Raw genomic sequence first — 20,963 nt, 5'->3', positions numbered from 1 at the left:
TAAATACAAGTGTTGATTACAACAACTTTTCCTTAATTTGAATGATGAACACAAATCAATAAATAAAGGTTACCAATACTAATAATAAGCAACAAAACATAATTATAATACTTCAACTTACACAACAACAAAATAAGTTGTTAATGTAGTATTTACCCGCAGGGTACATAACACACCGCGACGTATTAAAACACAAGTAATGAATAACACACTACTACGAGAGTCACACTTATATACAGGTACAAGAATACGTCATGAAGGTTGCACACAACAATCCTATACAACACAGTATCAGATAAAACAACTCTACAGTTAACAGCACAGAGTCATATTTGAAATAAAGGACGTACAAGGCATATGTTTTGCGTGAGGCAAAGGCGACCACTAGGAGCAGTCTTTAATTAACAAAAATACCAAAATAGGAGAAACTTAACAATATGTAATATTTAAAGGGACAGTAAACAGTTATCATATTTTTGGCGCAGGCCAGAAGTTGTGTCGCAGTCCAAAGATCAAGACCTTAATTTGCTGGCCACGTATGGCATGCCCTGTCTAAGGGCCCAGCCCTAGAACCAGGGCTGCGTAGTTGGAAGTCTGGACTCGAGTAAGAAAACTACCCGTGTCCCGAGTCAGACATGCGCAGTATCAAATTTTAAAACTGATATAGCCGCCAACTGGTGGCATATAGTGGAATATTTTGCAACCATGTATTGTGAGTGAATAAATTATGCGACACCACTATAAGTGGATTGCTGAATATTCACAACATTTTAGGTATGTAAATTGGTAAAATACAGACTGTAGAGTCAGGGCTTGACTCGGGACTCGCTGAAATCGCACATTTGACCGGAGTTGGACTCGCGAGTTGTACTCGGGTTTATTTTTTGGCCGGAGTCGGTCTCGGATTATTTTTAACCGACACTGCAGCCCTGCCTGGAACTATAACAAACTAACCAAGTTTTATAACAACTGATTTTTACCAAACAAATATACTGAATATTAGTTTTTATTTTTATATATTACAATATTTCTACATACTTTGGTCAGGTGATTGATCAACACCATTTTTTAGGGATTCTTTTTTTTGTTGATTCCTTTTTTCCATATATTGTTCTTGTTGTTGCACAATACTTTTTCTTTCATGAAAAAAGTACAATATAAGTATTAAAGCCAGGCATATATTTGCATTGTTCTGTTTCAATGGAAAAAAACATCTTTAAAATATTTTGGACATTAACTAGGGATGTTCAAAGTAGAATATCGAATCCTTGGATTCGAATCCAGATGGGATTCGAATCCAATTCTGCCGTTTATTTCGGGTAATTGGAACCGATATAATTTAATGTTTTACCGCCGATTGTTGCGCCTAATTGTACAAACGTGTGTGGTAAGTTGGCCAGTCGCTGTGGCAACACATTTATAGTGCTTGCTTTAAATGTAACCTGGTAGTGCAGTGTCAGCGTTTTTTCGGGCGACCAATTACTTCGCGTCTCGCGATAACGTTCGTCTAATAATTAAGTGTCAATCAAGCGTTATTGGGCGAGCGACTAACGTGTAATGCCAGGTGCGGGGTTCCAAATTTCCCTAAATGCGTTAAGTTTCAAAAGTAACAATACATTGCAAAACGTGCTGGCCGTCGACATAATGCGCTATGGGGTTACTTAAGGTCAACTTTAGGCCAATATTCAGTGAGGTTATGGAGTTATTCACAGCGTGATTGTCAAGTATTCCTTATGCCAATAGTAACTTTGTATTCTTTGCAGTACATTATTTGGCTGCATAACAGACCATGTTAGGCAAAAAAGAAGCACTAAGACCCAACAATGCTTTAAAAACCAGGACCGAATTGTTAAAGTGTTCTGTGCGCAGTGTTGCATTGTACTCACTATTGGCAAAAATATAAGTTTTGGCAACAACTTGTACAGTTGACATATTACAGTTTACACAACTGCTTCAAATGACAGTTGTTAAGAATGTTAAACATATGGGAGATTTTTTTATTATAATGTACACATGTCAGCAAATTGTTTGGGCGATTTATTGCTGTGATTGCGGGCCCTGTGGGGTAGAGTAAGATTAATCCCTTCCCCCAAACAAAATCGAGGTTAAATAATTTAATAAAAATTTACTAGGATTCGCTATTCTGGATTCGTTATTCTAGATTCGAAACCTATTATTCTAGAATACCTTGGGATTCTACTTTGAACATCCCTAACATTAACTATTACTTAATGTGGACAAGTTAACCAACAAAACAAGGCAGATAGTAAAGGTGGAGGGGTTGTGGCAAAATTTGGTTTATTTTGGGTAGGGTTAGAACACATCAAAAGTTTTGATGAGAGATGTAAAAAAAGGTACCATCTAATAAAATAAAGCTAAAGCATTCCACCTTATACATATTAGAATAACAAAATAGTAAATTGTAATGTTTAAAATTATAACACCACCCTATCAAAAACAATTAGGGAAAAGTTTATTTTCCAGTTTTTTGGTATATGCTTTAGGTTTTCTGTGTATATATGGGAGACAATCACTGTGCCTTATTAGCAAAATGCAAAAATTGGCCATTACTAAATTAAATAGTGTTTCATGGGACAGGTTAAATGTTAGGATAGAGAGTCTTGAACTCTTGATGTGTTTTTAAAATATTGTAGAAAATACTTGAAACGTTTTAAAAAAAAAACTAGCCATGGCTAAATTAGATTCCTTGGTGTGCAGAATTTCACCCACTGGCCATATTTTGCCTAGGTCTGTTCTACATTTTAGGCAATTTACCTGTTTTTGTCCAGGTTTTGAATAGCTTTGATTCGTCCTGATTTTTCTATGTCAGTTCCATCAATTCTTTTAAGTTGTGGCAAAGATGCAATCACATACTGCTCATAACCTGCAAAAATTGATTTAGTACCGTAGATGTTTTACAAAACAAATCAGAATACTTATACATTTCGGAACATTTTTTTCAAGCACTAAAATGCAAAAAAGTCAAATATTTGCAGTGTTAAATAAAAAAAAGGTAGAGAACATAAAGGTGTTTGTTTATCTAAAAATTATAATAGGGTAAGCAAATAGCTTTGGATTATTTGCCAAAATATATACAAACAATACTTTTCGAATGTGATATCTTATATTTGGCAAACCAAAATATCTGTGAATAAATTCATCTTTTTGTTATGAATTTACAGAAGTGCGAAGCATAGACTTGTTGTGTGTTTGCAGTTTTACATTGATTTGGGAAGTACCCCTATATTAAGTTAAAAAAGCAATTTTGATAGTTGCCATTCCTTTTAAATAGACAGGTATCACATTCACATCATTAACATATCGAGGATGTTCAAAGCCATGCTTCTCCACCCAAGGCTCAAACTATATTTTTGGCTTTTTAATTACACAACTGCAAAAATTTTCGCGCTCAGGCAAACTTTGACCTACTTTTGATAGGATTGTTTCTCTGATTTAAGCAGATAATAACCTCGGAAAACAATCTATTAAATTATATATACTATAAATATTGTTATTTCGAGCAACATAAATTAAAAATTTCTCTAAATTTATCCAAAAAAATTTTTTTCACCTTTTCAATGTGGTTTTGACCCTGCAAGTTCATCTGAAAACAGCTTATCTATGTAACAGTGCCAAAAATTTTCTGTTTTAAAAATAATTGGCCTATTGAACAGGAAAAAATTACAACAATTTTGGAGTAAAAATCACCTCAAACCTTCAAATTGAGTGCAAGGATTTCCAGTGAGGTAAAGATCCTCCAGAAACAAGTTTTTTTTTAAAACTTCAAGACTGGTTAGTTCCCCAATAAAGTTAACAGTAAGGTCCAGCTTCTTCAAAGATTCACATTCCTAATAGAAAGTGTTATACGATTGAAACAATAAAAACAGGTTTAAACAGGTATGATTTTCGTCATTGCAATATATGTCTAAAAATAACATTCATTTTTTTTTTAATTGGGTCTACTTTTTGAGATATTTATATTTTTAATTTTTGGCTGGACGAATTTAATAACTTAGTATCAATTTGATAACTTAGTAGGACAGGTGTTTCTCCATTGGCAACCAGATATCAATTATTAAGGATTTTGGTGCAAGACAGGCCACATCAAAGCAAAAAATAAGACCTATAAAGCAACAATACCTAAAGCAGAAAAATCTACAAAACCATAGTGTTAAGACCTACGACACAATACAGCCCAATTATGCAGTAATATCCAGTACAGAATAAGACCTAAATCTGTCGGAATAAGTCCTAAACTCATCAGAATAACACCCAAATGGTCAAAACGACGCCTAAACCTATATGTAGAGCAGAGGTTCTCAAACTGGGGTCCGAAAGACAATTTTCTGGGAACTCAATGCACCTAACAAAAAATCAACTTGGCGAAAAAAAAAAAAATTTGTACAAATAAATTTTCAGGCAACTCAGTCTTCCAAATAAAGCCTAACAAACACAATAATAATTATAATGCCATAAATAGACCTAGTTGTAAGAAAAAAAAAGCCAAACTCAGGCACGATCTATACGCGGAAGTGACATTAAGCTAAAATAATTCCAACATGTTTGCGATCATTATCAAAATCTACGATCCTCATCACAAGCTGAGACTACCATTAGTTGTTCATTCCCGGTGGGGGGTCCCGAATTTATAACTTAGAATTCCCCATTTATTCGTCTAACATAAAAATAGTGACGGATATGACGTCATAAAATGGCGATGGTAATGACGTCATAAGTCTAAGTAATAAAAGAATCATCAGAAACAGCGAATTAACGTCCAGCAAAAGCATCTTTTAGACGCAAACCAAACACATGCGTCATCTAAATTCCTGCCAGGCACCAGCTGCAAAACCGCCATGGGTGCAATCGTGAACTTCTGGAGAAAAAACAAAAAAAATTGAAGGTCCAAACCCCCAACCCCCCTGGATACGCCACTGAGTATGAACAACGTGTTACTTTGTATATTTTCAAGGAGACGGTGAGTAATTTAAAAAAATTGCTAGGGGACCGTTGCATAATCTTCAAAAATTTTTGAGAACCACTGATGTAGAGGGTATAGGACGATTGGGGGCCGTCGGTCGGCATCAGCCGTTTTGGTGACTACATTTGGACACCCTAGTCCGGCGCCGCGGTTTTGGCACCGGATTTTTGGTCCTGTTTGGAGTTATTGATGGGTAATGGGTTGGGTTAGAAAATGGGTTAGTGTTGAAATTATTAGGAGAGTTAGTGATGTAGTTAAAGTGTTGTTTAGGCCTGATTCTGACCAATTAGGTCTTATTCTGAATCAGATGGTACGGCCTATTTTTGCCATATTCCGAATCGTGTTTCATTCTGATGTTGATGCTGTTCTTATCTCAGTCTTATGGCTGGAGTCATCCTAATCGTAGATTTTGATAATGAGCGCAAATATGTTGGAATTCTTTAGCGTAATGTCACTTTTCGATTATAGGTCAAGCCGGAGTTTGACTTTCCTTCTTTTGTCTCAAAATTGGGCCTATACAGCATATTTATTATTATTGTGTTTGTTAGGCTTGGGTTGGAAAAGTAAGTTGCCTAAAAATGTAATTGCACAAAAAATTTTGTTTGTAATGATTTTTTGTTAGGTGCTTCGTGGATCCAGAAAATTGTCTCGCGAACCCCAGTTTGAGAACCACTGGTTTTGCTTGGAAGAAATACTTAATAAATCAACTGAGTTTAGTTGGCCCCTTGAAAGACTACAGGTGTACTATGCTTTAACAATTTAAAAAATGTACTTGATTGTCAACAAAGTAGTGTTGTGGTGTGACGCCACATGTTTTTGCAAATGAAAACTGTTTGTCACAGCTAATACGGTCCCATTTTCTGAATTTCTGCATGGTTTTCCCATAAAACATGATTGTCCTATAAAAGCCTTTCTGCAAAAAATATTGCCATATTTCAGAGAATCGCATCAAACATAATAAGGTAGTGCTTCTCAACTTGTTTTTCATGGCCACCCAAATACTAAGCAAAAGTATAATGGCAAAGATTTGACAACCTCCTACTCTTTACTGAACTTTTTGTAAGTGAACAAGACACAAGGGAGACATTAGCAAAAATAAATTTGAATTTAATTATTACAAGCCATGTTTCTGTGTTTGTTTTTGGGAAATCTTGTGTCGAAATCCAATCTTAACAAAAAAAAAAAATGGCAGGTTGACTGCGTAAGTGTAAATTGTTATAAATTTGCCAGACTGATCGGTGCAATTTTTTTTCAATTAAACCCAAGGTATTTAAAACCTTTCTAAAAAAGCAATACAGAAACTATAAACGTATAATTATTAAGTAAACATACTTGTAAGTTTTCGATTCTTTCAATGTTGTTTAGAGCAAGATTAAGATATTCCAACTTCTTCAATTTGTTGACATTTTCAATCTTTCCTATGTTTGAAACAAATTAAGATTATATGTTTGAAGATGTAAAATGCATTTCATTATGCCCAATTATACAAAATAATAAAAGTTCTGTTTATAAATAAATATCTTAAACCTGAATATAAATGTTACATGTTCAAACCAAAACCTGTTTGCAAATTTTTAATATTATGAGTTCAATTTAATAACTAGACGAATAACTTATGCGTGCTAAGGGCCATAAAAAAACATGTTGTTAGCAGTCTTGTGTTTTCTGTGTTACTCATGTAGGGAATAGAGCTCCCCACTCGCTTTTTCTTAGTATTAATATCATTTTTGTCAGGATTTACCTCACTGTTTTTTGAAGTAAGTGTCTGAAGCTAGTTTAAACCAAAATCTAATGCAAAGCACTATTATTTATCTCTTCTTTTTACCTGGGGTGGATCTACTGTAGAACAAGAATTTTCTTTAATTAGGTCATCGGCTGCCAAACTGGGTATATGCAATGCAATCAATACACAGGACTATGTCCAAATATGAACATACACTCATTCGTGAATGGAAAAATATATATAGTTATCCGAGCTAAGGTTGGGTAAAAAGAATTGCATCAGTTGTACATAAATCACATGGTAGTAAAAATGTTTAGAGAGGAGAATTTTTGCAGTAACCATCATTTCATAGAACAATTGAGACCCTAAATGTGCTTGTCAGTCAAAGTAAACCCATTTTTTTAGAGAAAACATACTGCCTAAAACCTGATTGGTAAAGAAAGGCTGAATGACTTCGGCACTGAATGTTCAACGTCAAGTGCAATTATTCACAGAAAAAGAGGTTGACATTATCAGGATAAAAATGTAATACACTTTTATTGTTTTATTGTTGTGAATACTGAACTTTTTTATAATGTGTACATGAACTCTTGTTTCATTGTAAACATCTGTAAGTAACAGTCATTTTAAACATCTGTCAACAGTCTTCAGGCGTCACGCGAGGAATATATTTAAGGGTCCATTGTTTGAAAAAGTTATTTACACAAAATAAATGGGTCATAATTATTATGTAATTTGAAAACAATGAATAATTATTAGGAAAAAGTGCAAATTATATAATTATTAATATCAGCAATTGGCATTTTGGCAAAAGACAAGGCCGTTCCCCAGCTGTTGTGGGTACGTAAATGCATTTTTTTTTTCTGAATCTTATTTATGCATCCAGGAAGAATCGTTTGAGGAATTTTTTCACCCCGAAGGCGCCATGTATAGCCTACCTCTTTTTAATCGTAACCAGCATAAAACAAATTTGTCATATAGTACTTAACGTTAAGATCTATGTGATAAAAATTTGCAAGAAAAGAAAAAACATACTGGTTTGCCATCAAAAATCCAAGCTTGCTTTGCTCACCATGTCTTCAGGTACATGCTACAACTTTGTCAGCAAGTCTAACTTAAACGCCGTTGTAATTAAGTAATGTGAATATTAATCGTATATCGCGGAAGATTATATTGTTTACTGACAGACAGCGCTTAGGTCATTTCTTTGTTATGAAAGTAGATTGCCACTATATGTTGTCCTTTATCACTTTAGACCAGTGGTCTCCAACCTTTTTAATAAGCAACCCCAATCTAACTAAAATGAAATCAGAATTTACGTTCCGACCCATTTTGTTTTTAGATAGGAATAAAAATAATTTGTATAATGGCGAATATAAATATCATGAACAAATAGCCATGTTACACACATCTCGAGAGAACTGTGGCTACATATGTGCACCAAAATGATTTATTTAGGTTTTATTTAAATTACGAGTTTGAATTTAGCACACAAACGAATACATAAATTTTAATTTGTTTTAACAGTAAATTGCATTTGGTTTGGGTGTTGCGCCTGCATAGTGTCCACCAGTTTTTGAAAACACGACTTCTCTTTGCATAAGCATAACCGTCAGGTTGGTGTTTATTGCTGCCACCTACTAATCACCGCTTGTTATCGTTGTTTCCTTAAGATGTTCACTTGTCATTGAGCCAAGTAATCTCCAAGCCTCATAACGAAAAAACAATTAATTTGGGAAACAACCTCCCCTGCACAATTTATCGACAACAGTAACTTCTATATTTGAGTAAACGGTGATTTGTGGCTGCATGATCCAAGACACTACAATTTTGGTTAAAAAAATAAGTCGATAGATTTGTGGGAATATGTAAGGTTTGTCTGATATCCACGAATTTAACAAAAAAAAATCGCTTCGACTTGCTGGAAACATTAACACTAACAAAATTTCTATTTAAATAACCTCTCCACATGAGCGCGTCAAAAAGCAAGTCAAAGCGGATGGATACACAAGACCTACTTAATGCAATGCCAAATGACTACAACTCAGTATAGTTTAATTCATACTAATCTTGAACTCTAAAGCACTATTTGTTTTTATTGTTTAGATATACAATTCATTTGTGGCAGTACAATAACATCTCTAAGGACATCTCTATAAAAATGGACGATTTTAAAGTTACCCTCAATACAATCAGTGCTTCCTTAAAGCAGTGGTTCTCAAACTTTTTTTGTTGCGACGCCTCTGAAAAAGTTTTCTGGACTTACGACGCACCCGAAAATAAAAGTTAATGAGAAAACTTATTATTTAAGTTGTTTTATTGATACAACAACAAAAAGCAATGTATATTATTGAATGTGGCATGTGGGCTTGTTTGATTTTACAAAGTTCATTGAATCTTGGGAGAATTTTTGAAATAGCCACACGCATTTCTCTTTCTGTGTTAATTCGTGATTAAAAAAAAAAACTGTAAAGTAGGTTTAGAACACAACATATTTTAAAACACATTATTTATTCATCCGTGCATTCGTGAGATACTTGCGGCTGAACAATAAATTTACTTTCCTTTGTAATTCCTCCCAAAGCCATTATTCCTGTAAAATTAAATATAGTGACCCAAATAAAACTAAATCTAGCTTTTTTTAAATTGGTCTTGCTAATCCTAGATTGAAGAGATTTAACAACATGTTTCATCAATCCGAGTTTGATGTGCAAAGTTGGGACTAGTGGGAGAGTGATGTTATTGTGGTCAAGTGGTTCGTTAATTACGTTCTTGTCCTTGGGTATCAAATTGATCTTTGAGGGCTATTATTTTTTCATGTAGTGCTCCTTATATATTCTACTATCACAGTACGACAAGAAGTATAAGTATTTGGAAAGTCTCCTTGTTGGCCAAAAATAAAATTAACTTTTTTTATGTGTACATATCACAAATCAACCATTCGTGATTACTGAGTGGTGGGACCCACAGGAATAAGAAACTTGTACCACATTGCAGAAAAATTTTCTCTTGCAGTCTGGAAACTAACAATTTAGCATTCTGAAAAAAGAAAATTGAAGTAACAGACAAGATCATTAACTATACAGAAAATGTTGACAAAGATTCAGTGTCTGGTGAACATTTTCTTCTTTGTCAGAATCAGTAGATAAACCTGTGAACAAAGAAAAACCTTCTGCATTAATCCCAGGCATCCATGCAAATACTGGGATGGGTATATAACAACAATGAAGAATGGGGCTCTAAGCCAAATGTATAACATTAACAAAGCAAGGTAGAAGTCATCTACGTGATTTCTAGGTTCTCTCCTGTTTTTGTCCTGGTCCGGGACTTTGAAGTATGCTAGATACACACACTGGATGAAGGTGGCGATGTTGCGTTTTTGAGGTGCTTAAGTGATGACTCCGACCCCCCTTTCCCTACTGCACTTTAACCACACAGAATCTTTTGAGCTTATCTGCCTGTAGTATAACGTAGGCCCATTAATTAAAATCAATTTATAACGTCCGGTCAGAGTAAAGGTTTGTATTGTAGTTGCAATATAGCATTTTGCAAAAATGGCACATATGGATGTCGCCAAAACTTAAATGTGATAAAGAAAATCTGACAACAGATTTGAAATCAGCTTGCCAAACTTGCTTTGAAATACTTCTAAAAGTTTATGCAAGAAATAAGACATTTGACCTGGTTTAATATTGCCAGGTCTTTGATAATAATTTTTTGCAATTCTTTTAAACTTTGACTCAACAATTTTCTTAAAAAAAACAGCATCTTGTTTTTCGTGGCATTTTTTTATCAGTTTCTCCCCTTTATTCCTAATAGATCTAAATTTTAATGAAAGACACACACAAACATATGTGTTTAATAACATCTGTGATCTAGCCCCTCGGAAGTTGCTTTATGACCAACGATTACGGCTTCCGTATCAATAGTACACCGAAAAGCCATCGCAGACTCGCCGAATCTGTCGATCTATGATGCAAGCAGAGCAAGCCAGAAAAAAAAAACAATCCGAGGGGCTAGATCACAGATGTTATTAAACACATATGTTTGTGTGTGTCTTTCATTGATTGATACGGACTGGTGATCCCCCAGTGTGAAGTTGCTTGTACTAACAAAATGTGCAAGTATTGGCGCATGGTTGTTTCTCGACTCGCTCCTTTCTGAGCCTGCATAGCTCAGTTGGTAGAGCGACGGTCCCGGCTTGACCGGAGGTCGTGAGTTCGAACCTCACTGCAGGCCAGTTGTTTTTCTGGCTTGCTCTGCTTGCATCATAGATCGACAGATTCGGCGAGTCTGCGATGGCTTTTCGGTGTACTATTGATACGGAAGCCGTAATCGTTGGTCATAAAGCAACTTCCGAGGGGCTAGATCACAGATGTTATTAAACACATATGTTTGTGTGTGTCTTTCATTGATTGATACGGACTGATGATCCCCCAGTGTGAAGTTGCTTGTACTAACAAAATGTGCAAGTATTGGCGCATGGTTGTTTCTCGACTCGCTCCTCTCTGAGCCTGCATAGCTCAGTTGGTAGAGCGACGGTCCCGGCTTGACCGGAGGTCGTGAGTTCGAACCTCACTGCAGGCCAGTTGTTTTTCTGGCTTGCTCTGCTTGCATCATAGATCGACAGATTCGGCGAGTCTGCGATGGCTTTTCGGTGTACTATTGATACGGAAGCCGTAATCGTTGGTCATAAAGCAACTTCCGAGGGGCTAGATCACAGATGTTATTAAACACATATGTTTGTGTGTGTCTTTCATTGATTAATACGGACTGATGATCCCCCAGTGTGAAGTTGCTTGTACTAACAAAATGTGCAAGTATTGGCGCATGGTTGTTTCTCGACTCGCTCCTCTCTGAGCCTGCATAGCTCAGTTGGTAGAGCGACGGTCCCGGCTTGACCGGAGGTCGTGAGTTCGAACCTCACTGCAGGCCAGTTGTTTTTCTGGCTTGCTCTGCTTGCATCATAGATCGACAGATTCGGCGAGTCTGCGATGGCTTTTCGGTGTACTAGATCTAAATTTTGTCGCAAAATTATTTTTTGTTAAAATTTTTTAATTTTTAGCTAAAAACAATAGCCCCTGTGGACACAATTTTTTTCCTGGGGCTTTTTTGAGCATTGTTGGCACCCAGGCTGTCAGTATCTTGCCAGCCTTCTGGTGCAGTTTGGCCTGAATTTTTCGTTTTTTTGAACCGTGCCCTTAAAACTTAAATAATGTGTTCGCCTAACGAATGTATCAACCTTGCTAGGCGATAAACAAGTAAATCAGTTGACAAAAAGTTAAAAAAATGTTGTGACAAATAAATACAGAAGGGGCATGCAAAAGTACAACCTGGGGCCTAGGGGTGCACATTTCTGCTTTTCTTACTCTAACACTGTTACACAGGTAAGTTGTTTTTGGGCGAACTCATATGCAAACATGCGGTGCAAAATTAGTTTATAAAGTGTGAAATAAATTTATTTGGTTACAAAAAAAACTGCTCAAATTAGTTTTATCTGAGCTATGTATGGACAAAAATGTGCCCAAATTAGTTGTATGTGAGCTATGCACGGACAAAAAAATGCCCAAATTGGTTTTATTTTAACTATGTACAATCAAAAAATTGCCCAAATTGGTTTTATTTCAGCTATGTACGGAGAAAAAAGTGCCTAAATTAGTTGTTTCCAAGCAACATACAACCAAAAATGTACCCAAAATAGTTTTATTCGAGCAACATATGACCAAAAGGGTGCCTTAATCAGTTCAGTTTATTTGAGCTACGTGTGGACAAAAGAGTTCCCAAAATATTTTGTCCTTGTTACATAAAATGTTGTGGGTTGTGTCCTGACAAGCCTGAATTTATGTCATTATAAACAAGAAAGACGCAAGGGCGAAATCTCATTTATTCAAAGTTATCAACGTTACAAGAAAAATATGTAATTTGTTTAAAAGTGAAAATTGCTGACTGTTAAAACCTGCGTTGGCACGATAATTGCCTTGACCGTTGGGCAGTTCAATCATGCTACACCTTATGTCCTATCACACAAACTACCAAGCAAAATAGCGTCTCAAATGAGTGCAATACTTTAAATAAAGAGACTCATTTTTATGTCTGGTAGAAATTAATTAGGATTATTGTGACGCCTCGTTTGCATATTTTGCTCTGTCCCTTCCTGTATTATTTGCAGTACAATATTTGACTGCATAACAGATCATGTTAGCCACCAAAAAGTAAAACTGACACACAACAGTGATTTAAAAATAAGGACTTAATCACTGAAAAAAAAGTACATGGTGTATTGTTGCATTGTACTCACTGTATTGGCAAAATACTAAGTTTTGGCAACAACCTGGGCATGTATGTCAGTTTACGCAACTGCTTCAAATGACAGTTGTTAAGAATGTTAAACATTTGGGAGATTATTTTTTTTTATTACAATATACACATGTTAGCAAATTGCTTTGCGATTTATTGCCGGGACTGTGGGCCCTGTAGGGCAGTGGTTCTCAACCTTTTTAACACAGCGTACCACCTCAAGGTTTTATGGTCTTGTTGCGTACCAACAAATTATCAAAAAACTTAACTTGTATAGATAGGATTATTAACAAGGGCGGATTAGGTTTTTAGTTAGCCCGGAAATTTAGAAACAAACGCGGCCCACTACTTTCCAAAAAGTTTCCTATTTTTAACTTTGCAAGATATCGGTAGTCAAGTTTTGTGATTCTTTGTTGTTTTGCTATAATGTCATAAAAGTAATTTGCACAACTATTTTCCGGAAAGATTATAATTTCTGTCATTGATGGGGCATAAAATATTTAACTATACAATCATTACAATGAATGTACAGTTTATTACAATAGAAAAAAATGCTTAACCTTTTGGTAAAACTGTAATTTTAATTAAAAACATACTACGTACCACCAAAAATGACTTTAAATACCACTAGTGGTTCGCGTACCACAGGTTGAGAACCACTGCTGTAGGGTATATTAGGATTAATCCCTCCTCCAAACAAAATCGAATTTAAATAATTTAATAAAAATATACTAGGATTCGATATTCCTTATTCTAGATTCGAAACCTCGTTATTCTAGATTTTAAACCTAAAGTTCTAAACTCCCCTGGGATTCTCCTTCGAACATCCCTACTACTAACACACCACAATCTACAGCAATGCTGACAAAATATAGTGACATAAAGGGTTAAATAGGCATCCACTCTTGTATACATAACGACAGACCTAGGCTAGCCTTTTGAGCATAACCAGAGATCACTGCCGACAATCCATTGCTTTGTGTAATGTATTTTTTAATTGTTTGTGTATATTTATCTTAGGAAATAAAATTAACAATTTGCTCATTAAAAAGTAAAAAACACCAATTCAATGTTTCTCTTTTGAGTTCTACATAAATTTCACTTGTGTATGCTGCAGCAGTATTTTGCTTGCCAATTTTGAATGACATTGTTTCTTTGTGTACCACAAATTGTTGGGTCCCCGGCCATGACCAGATAATGATCAACTATCTGTTTTTCTTCCAACCCTTCCAACATTTGGGATATTTTGAAGGGAAAAAGCTGAGCACCTACAAGTAATACTTACCTAATATTAGCATTACTGCACTGTCTAGTATGATGACTTAATTTATGTGACCGTTTAAGCGCAAATTTTGTTTACAAAGTTTATTCCAGCCACGCATATTTAAGCTGCATAAACGTACCCCCTCGCCATATGAAATTTTCAATCTGGGTTTCTACTAAGCTGTGACTTATATGAGAAGCGACCAGTTTCTGCTGATTTAACTGTTAATATACTCAGCAAGCAATATCCACGACGAAGTGAAGCGACTCTGTATAGAATTAAAAAATTTAAAAGGACAGGTATTTTAAGGGCCTGCTACATTGGGCATGAAATATACTACACCTAAAGCTAAATTTTTTATGCAATTGGTGCGCACACCTGAAGAAGTAAATTACACATATATTTCTGCAATCTTGGCACTTAAAACACCTAGGGTGCCTTTAGGCCAAAAATCAGCGCTTGTCTAGAATCCTGTGTTGAAATAATTTTTAAAGCACTGCGAATTATTTAGGTTAGGGTGTTGATTAGTGTTTGGGTGAGTGTGGTCAAGATATGGACCCCCAACTTGTCACAGTTAATCACATACTATTTAATATTTTTGGCGCTGGTCTAGAATCCTACCACAACGAAACATCATTTGAGTTAGGCTACAGGTTAGCGTTTGGGTTAAGGTGGGTCAAGTATTATTATTAAATTAGGAATATAATAATACTTGACCCACCCACACCCAAACGCTAACCCGCATCCTAACTCAAATTTTGTGCGTTGATTTTAGAACTGTGGTAGGATTCTAGACCAGCGCCATATTTTTAATCTATAAATCTATAGGGGGCAGCTGACTAGATGACTTAACAGTCTTTCGCTGACCCCTGGGAACTACGGACGCTTCTTTATTATTTCAAATTTTGCATGCATGGTACCGTTGTTCCGAAATAAATTTAAATCTATCTATCTAATCTATACTATTTTTATTTTATACTTAGTATATACGCTGGCTAACACATTCTCATTTGAATTACTAACCCTGGTGAGGTTAGCTGAAGTATCTGCTGCTGAAATAGGGGTTTATAACTTTGTTTACACCACAAGAGCGATTTTTTATCTATTCTACAATGTAATTAAATTAACACTCAAAGTTGTATGAGAAATATTAATGATTAGTTAATTACATTCAAAACAACTCACCAATTAAGTTGTTTTGAAGATAAAGAATTTTAAGGTCTCTGCACCATTTGTCCAAATGTTCAATTTTTTCTAAATCTTGCTGATGAAGTGAAAGTTCTTCAAGTGAAAAAATTTCACAGTTATTATGCTCTGCTCTTTTACGGACAAGCTCCTCTGTTATATTAACCATGGTTATAATCCACGGAGAGAATTGAAACACTTTTATTGTACCTTAATCGTTTGAAAAATACTTTGAACGATCAAAAGTTATCCGGCTTGGTAAGATCGAAGTCTATAGAAATCACAAGTTGCGCAGCTAACTAGCTCTTTCTTATATCACAGAATACTAATTACAGTATTTTATGAATATATAACAAAAAGATTTAAAAAATAAGAGTAACAACCCAATAGTCACGTGATCCTTTTTCCAATATTTTTGGTTTGGTTGTACGATACGGTTCGCTGCATATAAAGAAAGCCTTGGTTACGCCTTAGTTACACAATATTTTTCATTGTATAGCAAGGAGTCGAACCGTTTGACTTTTCCGGTTCAGGTTCGGTTCGGGTTCAAGGATTTTTTCGGAATGCGGTTCTGTTCCGGTTTCGATTCGGAGCAATTTAAAAGTTCCGGTAATCTCTTTGCTCAACCGTAAGCACAATTTACGTTAATATTACCCGTTAATCGAGCATGTTTTTCTCGATCCAGACAGGCAACCAATCACAAGCCTCGAAATCATTTTTTTCTTTTCTCTTAACGATTTGTGCGACTTAGAGAGTGTCAACTGTCAACTGCGACCGTTTTTACATTTGTTTAGGAAAGGCTTTTGCGTCTAATTTAATAGCGCTGTTATCGTATGAAAATAAAGTTAACATTTATTTCTGCTAATTACATTATGACTGCCATTCAACATAAGGTAGGTGTGGCTGTGACATTAGTAAGCCGCTGACAAACTCACATTCATAACATGGTGGTTTGTGTTGGCAGCAAGGTATTGGGTTAAGTAATTAGAACTGAAAGAGTACAATGTAAGTATTGAAGTTCAAATTACAATAGGATATTTACTATTATACTAAGATGTTAATGCTATTTGTTTTTTCATTATGCAGTCTTATAAAAATGTCAGATATTGGTAGTTTTGAATGTCCATTAGAAATTTGTAAAGCAAAATTTGGTTCAATGAAACAAGTTATTCAGCACTTAAAGCAGCATCTTCGAAAAGGATATAAAATTCGCTGTCCTATGCAAAACTGTACCAAGCAATATACAGTCCTTTCTTCATTTTCTTCACACTTATCTCGATGTCTTCAAAACACCAATATGCTGGACGCTTTTACAAATGAGGTGAGGACTAAAATATTTATGTATGAGCAAGATTTAACAATAGAAAATATATGACAGACAGAATGCTGAAAAAATACCAATCTCAAAATTGTCTTATTGAAATTACCCACAGTAGAACTTCATTCATTGGTTGTACAGTGTGTGGCCAACCAAGTAATTCTGTCCATCCACACACAATTATTTTCATAAAATGTTAATCGTGTGCAACAAAGTTTGCCAAAAAACACCAACCAAAATGGGTTACAGTTTAATATATAATACATAATTTTGCTTAAGACTCCTTGGAACGATATTTTCTAACAATTGATTCTCTTAACATTCCCCCCCCATGCCAATGTGACCCTTGTTTAAAGAGGTTTGCACAGACCCAAAATAGAGCAAAGATGACCGTGGCCAGACAACTTATTATTTAATATAAGGGGGTGTTTCTTGTGCCTATTATTGTCTTTTTTAGCCTGCTTGCTTATATAATTAAAATGATCACAAAGACATAGTGTGATCCCAAAGACAAAAAGGATGAGAACAGTACCATATTTATAGACCACTGTAAAAAATAAAAAAATAAACATAAGAGCTGCCTGTTTTTGTATTTAAAGGGTGACCGCAGCTTCTTGAAGAAACTCAAATCAACCCAAATCCATGTATCATAATCATTGGTAGGTAAGCACAATATAATATGTATATTTTATAAAAGATGATTAAAGGTTTTTTTGTACGGTGAATTAATTGTCACCATTAATGAATTTGGCAAACCACTAGAGGTTTTGTACTTTTTGCTGCAAAAATATGTTGTTTTAGATAATAAATATGTTGTTTTAGATAACTCACCAATAGTTTAGAGTTTTTTATTTGTTTTTGTTTTTAAGTAACAATTGTATCTGTTTTTAGGGGATACATCAGCTGCTACCAAACAGTATAAAGTTACAGTGGAAAAGGTCTACATTGCCTCATGTGCTGATTTCTTTATTGCACTTTTAATATGGAGTATCCTCCAAAGGCAATTAAAACGGATATCATTCAAAGGTACGATTTTTTTCTAAAAACACTCAGAAAAATCTTTGCTTCGATTGATAGGCATCTAATATTTTCAGATACTTTGCAAAAATCAACATACCGGAAACAAAAGGTGAAAGTAAAAAGAGAAGAACCATGGCAGTACATCCTAAAGTTTTAACTTTGGGTCGCATGATGCAAGACATGTGATCAAACTGTGTAACCAAAGCAGCATTATGTGGACAGTTGTGTTGTGTATTTCGCATTTGTTACTGTGTACAACTTTCACGGTGTATGACTTTTACTGTCTATTGCGCAGTATAATAAAAATACGTTTGAATCGTAAAAACTGCTGCCAGTGGCTTACGTAAATTAACTAGGGTTTTTACCGTAAATAGTACGGTAAAAAACACGTCAATATTAACTGATTAAATCCAGTAAATGTACAGTGCTTTCACCTGTTATTTTACTGAATAAAACAGTAAAAACATTTACGGCAAAGTGATGTAAAAAATACTTTAGGGTCCGTAAAAACTGCTGCCAGTGTTTTTTACTGTAAAATTTTTTAACAGTGATAATATTTGGGGAATGATCGAAACATATATTAGATAAATAGAATTGACCTAGATAATGCGTAAGGCCATGTTGTTACATTTTGGCCAGGTAACATGATCAAAAAGAAAACATTATCATTCTCTTAAAATGGTTTAGCGCCTATGGTTTCCTATACTTTTGCCAACTTTTACTCGGGAAATTTTCTACCATGTCTTTAAATCTGTTGTTTCGAGCAATACGAAAAACTATTTTATGTGCCCGATACGCCATCTTTTAAATCGAACATTTTGCCAATTTAGACCAAATAAGCGCAACGCAGTGTTTTTATGACTTATTTTTGTAAGGCACGATGTTTTGACGTGACTGTGTAACGTCGTCGCTAAAAATGCAATAAACTTGAATATTTTGCTCGCTGCGCCCTTGTACAATTTAAGTCGTGTAGGCTTGGTGTTGATATGTTTGATTGAAGTAAGTTACGAAACAGGTGCAAACGGAGTGGTGTACACTACCCTAAGGTTTCGCATTTAAATTTGAGATAGTAAAATATGCTGTTTAGTCAGAGCAATACGTTATTTTGCTAAGAGAAACCTCTTTCTAAAAAGCAAGTCGCACGCGCCCACTGTTACTAAGACAGCCCCTTCGCACAATGAACGTGGCACGTGTGGGATAATAAAGCGCGTCAAGATGCCAGCCGCCGTCGCTTTGCGAGCTGAATAAAGCAAGTGATATGAACGCATTCTCTGTTGTAGTTTTTTTGCCGCTAGATAAGAGTAGATAGCTGTAAAGGACTAACACGATGACGTCATTGTTTTTTGTCCCCCAATTAGAGGTGACTAGGGTGCGGACTCCAAAAGCAAATGTAACCTTTCTCTTAAAACTTAATTTAGACTATACATTAAAAATTATTATAAAATTTGAAGGTTTTTGTTTACAGCGACTAAATATTTCATATTTGCCAATAAATTCTCCACCCGCCCCTCAAGTCACCCTCTACCATAACATTTTATGTTTCTCATGCGCCCTGCGGTAACAAACTAAATGCCCAACCCAGCGCTAGACGCTCGCTCACCCAATGACACCCTATTGACACTTAATTATTAGGCTAAGCTTATCGCGAAGTAATTGGTCGCCCGAAAAAAAGCTAACGCCGCATTGAAAGCAAGCATTATAAATGAGTCGCCGATATTCTGCTTTGAACATCCCTACTCGCAATGCTTCCCTCCGTTAATTGTACGGTGGGTGAAACTTTATTCACGGCCTTACCTCTTTGTGTATTACCGCGATAATACGATGAAATACGATTTGGAGAATATTGGAAAAATCGTATTTGGATAATATTTGCTATTTGCACCTGTATAGTATGTTACTCCAATCCAACATATCAACACACAATTTTAAGTTGTGTAGGCCTGGTGTTGATATGTTGGATTAGAGTTGCCACCAGATTTCGCATTTAAATTTGCGGCGGTAAAATAATTTTTTTCCTAACAGCATTAAGTAATTTTACTAAAGAGAAGCCTCGTTTTAAAATGCAAGTCGCACTAGCCCAGTTTAGGACGTGCCACTTCGCACAATGAAAGTGTCACGCGCGGGACAATAAAGCCCAGCAGGCGGTAAGTCGCTTCGTCACTTCACAAGCTGGACAAAGCAAGCGAATATGAACGAATTCTATATGAAAGTTTTTCTGCTGCTAGATGGCAGTCGTTAGCTACAAAGTGCTAAAACGCAATATTTCACGTTTTTACCCCCCAAGCAAAGGCCCCTGGGGGTGCAGCCTCATAAACTTTTACAAAGCACCTACATACCACTCTACGCCATGTCTGAAAATTTGAAGATTCTACGATGTCTACTTTTTCTATAAAGCTTCGGACAAAAATCGGTCTGAAACATACCATAGGAAACCATAGGAAACCAAAAAAGAACTAGACGGGGGTGCGGTTGTTGTATATTTTGTCAGGGGATATATTTTCAGGGCTTAGTGTTTATTTTCAATTTTTACTTTATTTTAATTTTTTTTTTTTTTAATTTTTTTTTAATATTTTGTATTGTGTACTTTATATTATATATTTTGTTTTTCATTTTCCTTAACTTGTTTCTGCAAGCAAAAACAGATATGGGCCGAAAACTCTCCCACTTAAAATATGCCTTTGATGCGAAAGGGGTTCAAATATGGCGTAGAATTTGGGGAATGATCGAAACATATATTTGATAAATAGAATTTACTTAGATAATGCATATGGCTATTTTATTAAATTTTGACCAGCTTACGTGTTTGAAAATCAAATATTATCATTCTCTTAAAGACTAAAAATGGTTTAACGCCTATGGTTTGCTATACTTTTGCAAACTTTCACTAGGTAATTTTTTACCATAGTTTGGTCCGAGCAATCACTGTTAAAACAGGCTTTAAATCTGTCGTTTCAAACAATATGAAAAACACTATTAGGTGCCTAATACGCAAACTATTAAATCGAAAGTTTTGCTAGATAAGTTTAGGCCTGATGTTGGTAGTATGCTGGTTGGAGCAAGATGCACAACAGGTGCTAACAGAGAGGCGTAGACTGCCTTAAGATTTCGCATTTAAACTTGCGGCGGTAAATACACCCTATTGACACTTAATTATTAGGCGAAGCTTATCGCGAAG

General features: G+C 35.4%; 1 protein-coding gene across 1 annotated transcript in view; it reads right to left on the bottom strand.

Moving 5' to 3' along the window:
• LOC146164292 (dynein axonemal assembly factor 11-like) overlaps positions 1-15,852 on the bottom strand; it is a 31,426-nt gene extending 15,574 nt beyond the window's left edge. Inside the window, exons 1-5 of the mRNA XM_083381728.1 lie at positions 15,451-15,852; positions 6,314-6,399; positions 3,716-3,848; positions 2,776-2,884; positions 1,039-1,136 (exon numbers count right to left, since the gene is read on the bottom strand). Coding sequence (XP_083237854.1) covers positions 1,039-1,136; positions 2,776-2,884; positions 3,716-3,848; positions 6,314-6,399; positions 15,451-15,619 — 595 coding nt within the window. The 5' untranslated portion in view covers positions 15,620-15,852. The remainder of the gene's footprint in view (positions 1-1,038; positions 1,137-2,775; positions 2,885-3,715; positions 3,849-6,313; positions 6,400-15,450) is intronic.
• Positions 15,853-20,963: the final 5,111 nt, after the last annotated feature.

The sequence above is a fragment of the Ascidiella aspersa genome, chromosome 2 (assembly GCF_963924565.1).
Source record: "Ascidiella aspersa chromosome 2, kaAscAspe10.2, whole genome shotgun sequence".
NCBI lineage: Eukaryota > Metazoa > Chordata > Ascidiacea > Phlebobranchia > Ascidiidae > Ascidiella > Ascidiella aspersa.
Note: the sequence above shows the minus strand (reverse complement) of the source record. Positions and strands in the feature narration are given on the sequence as shown.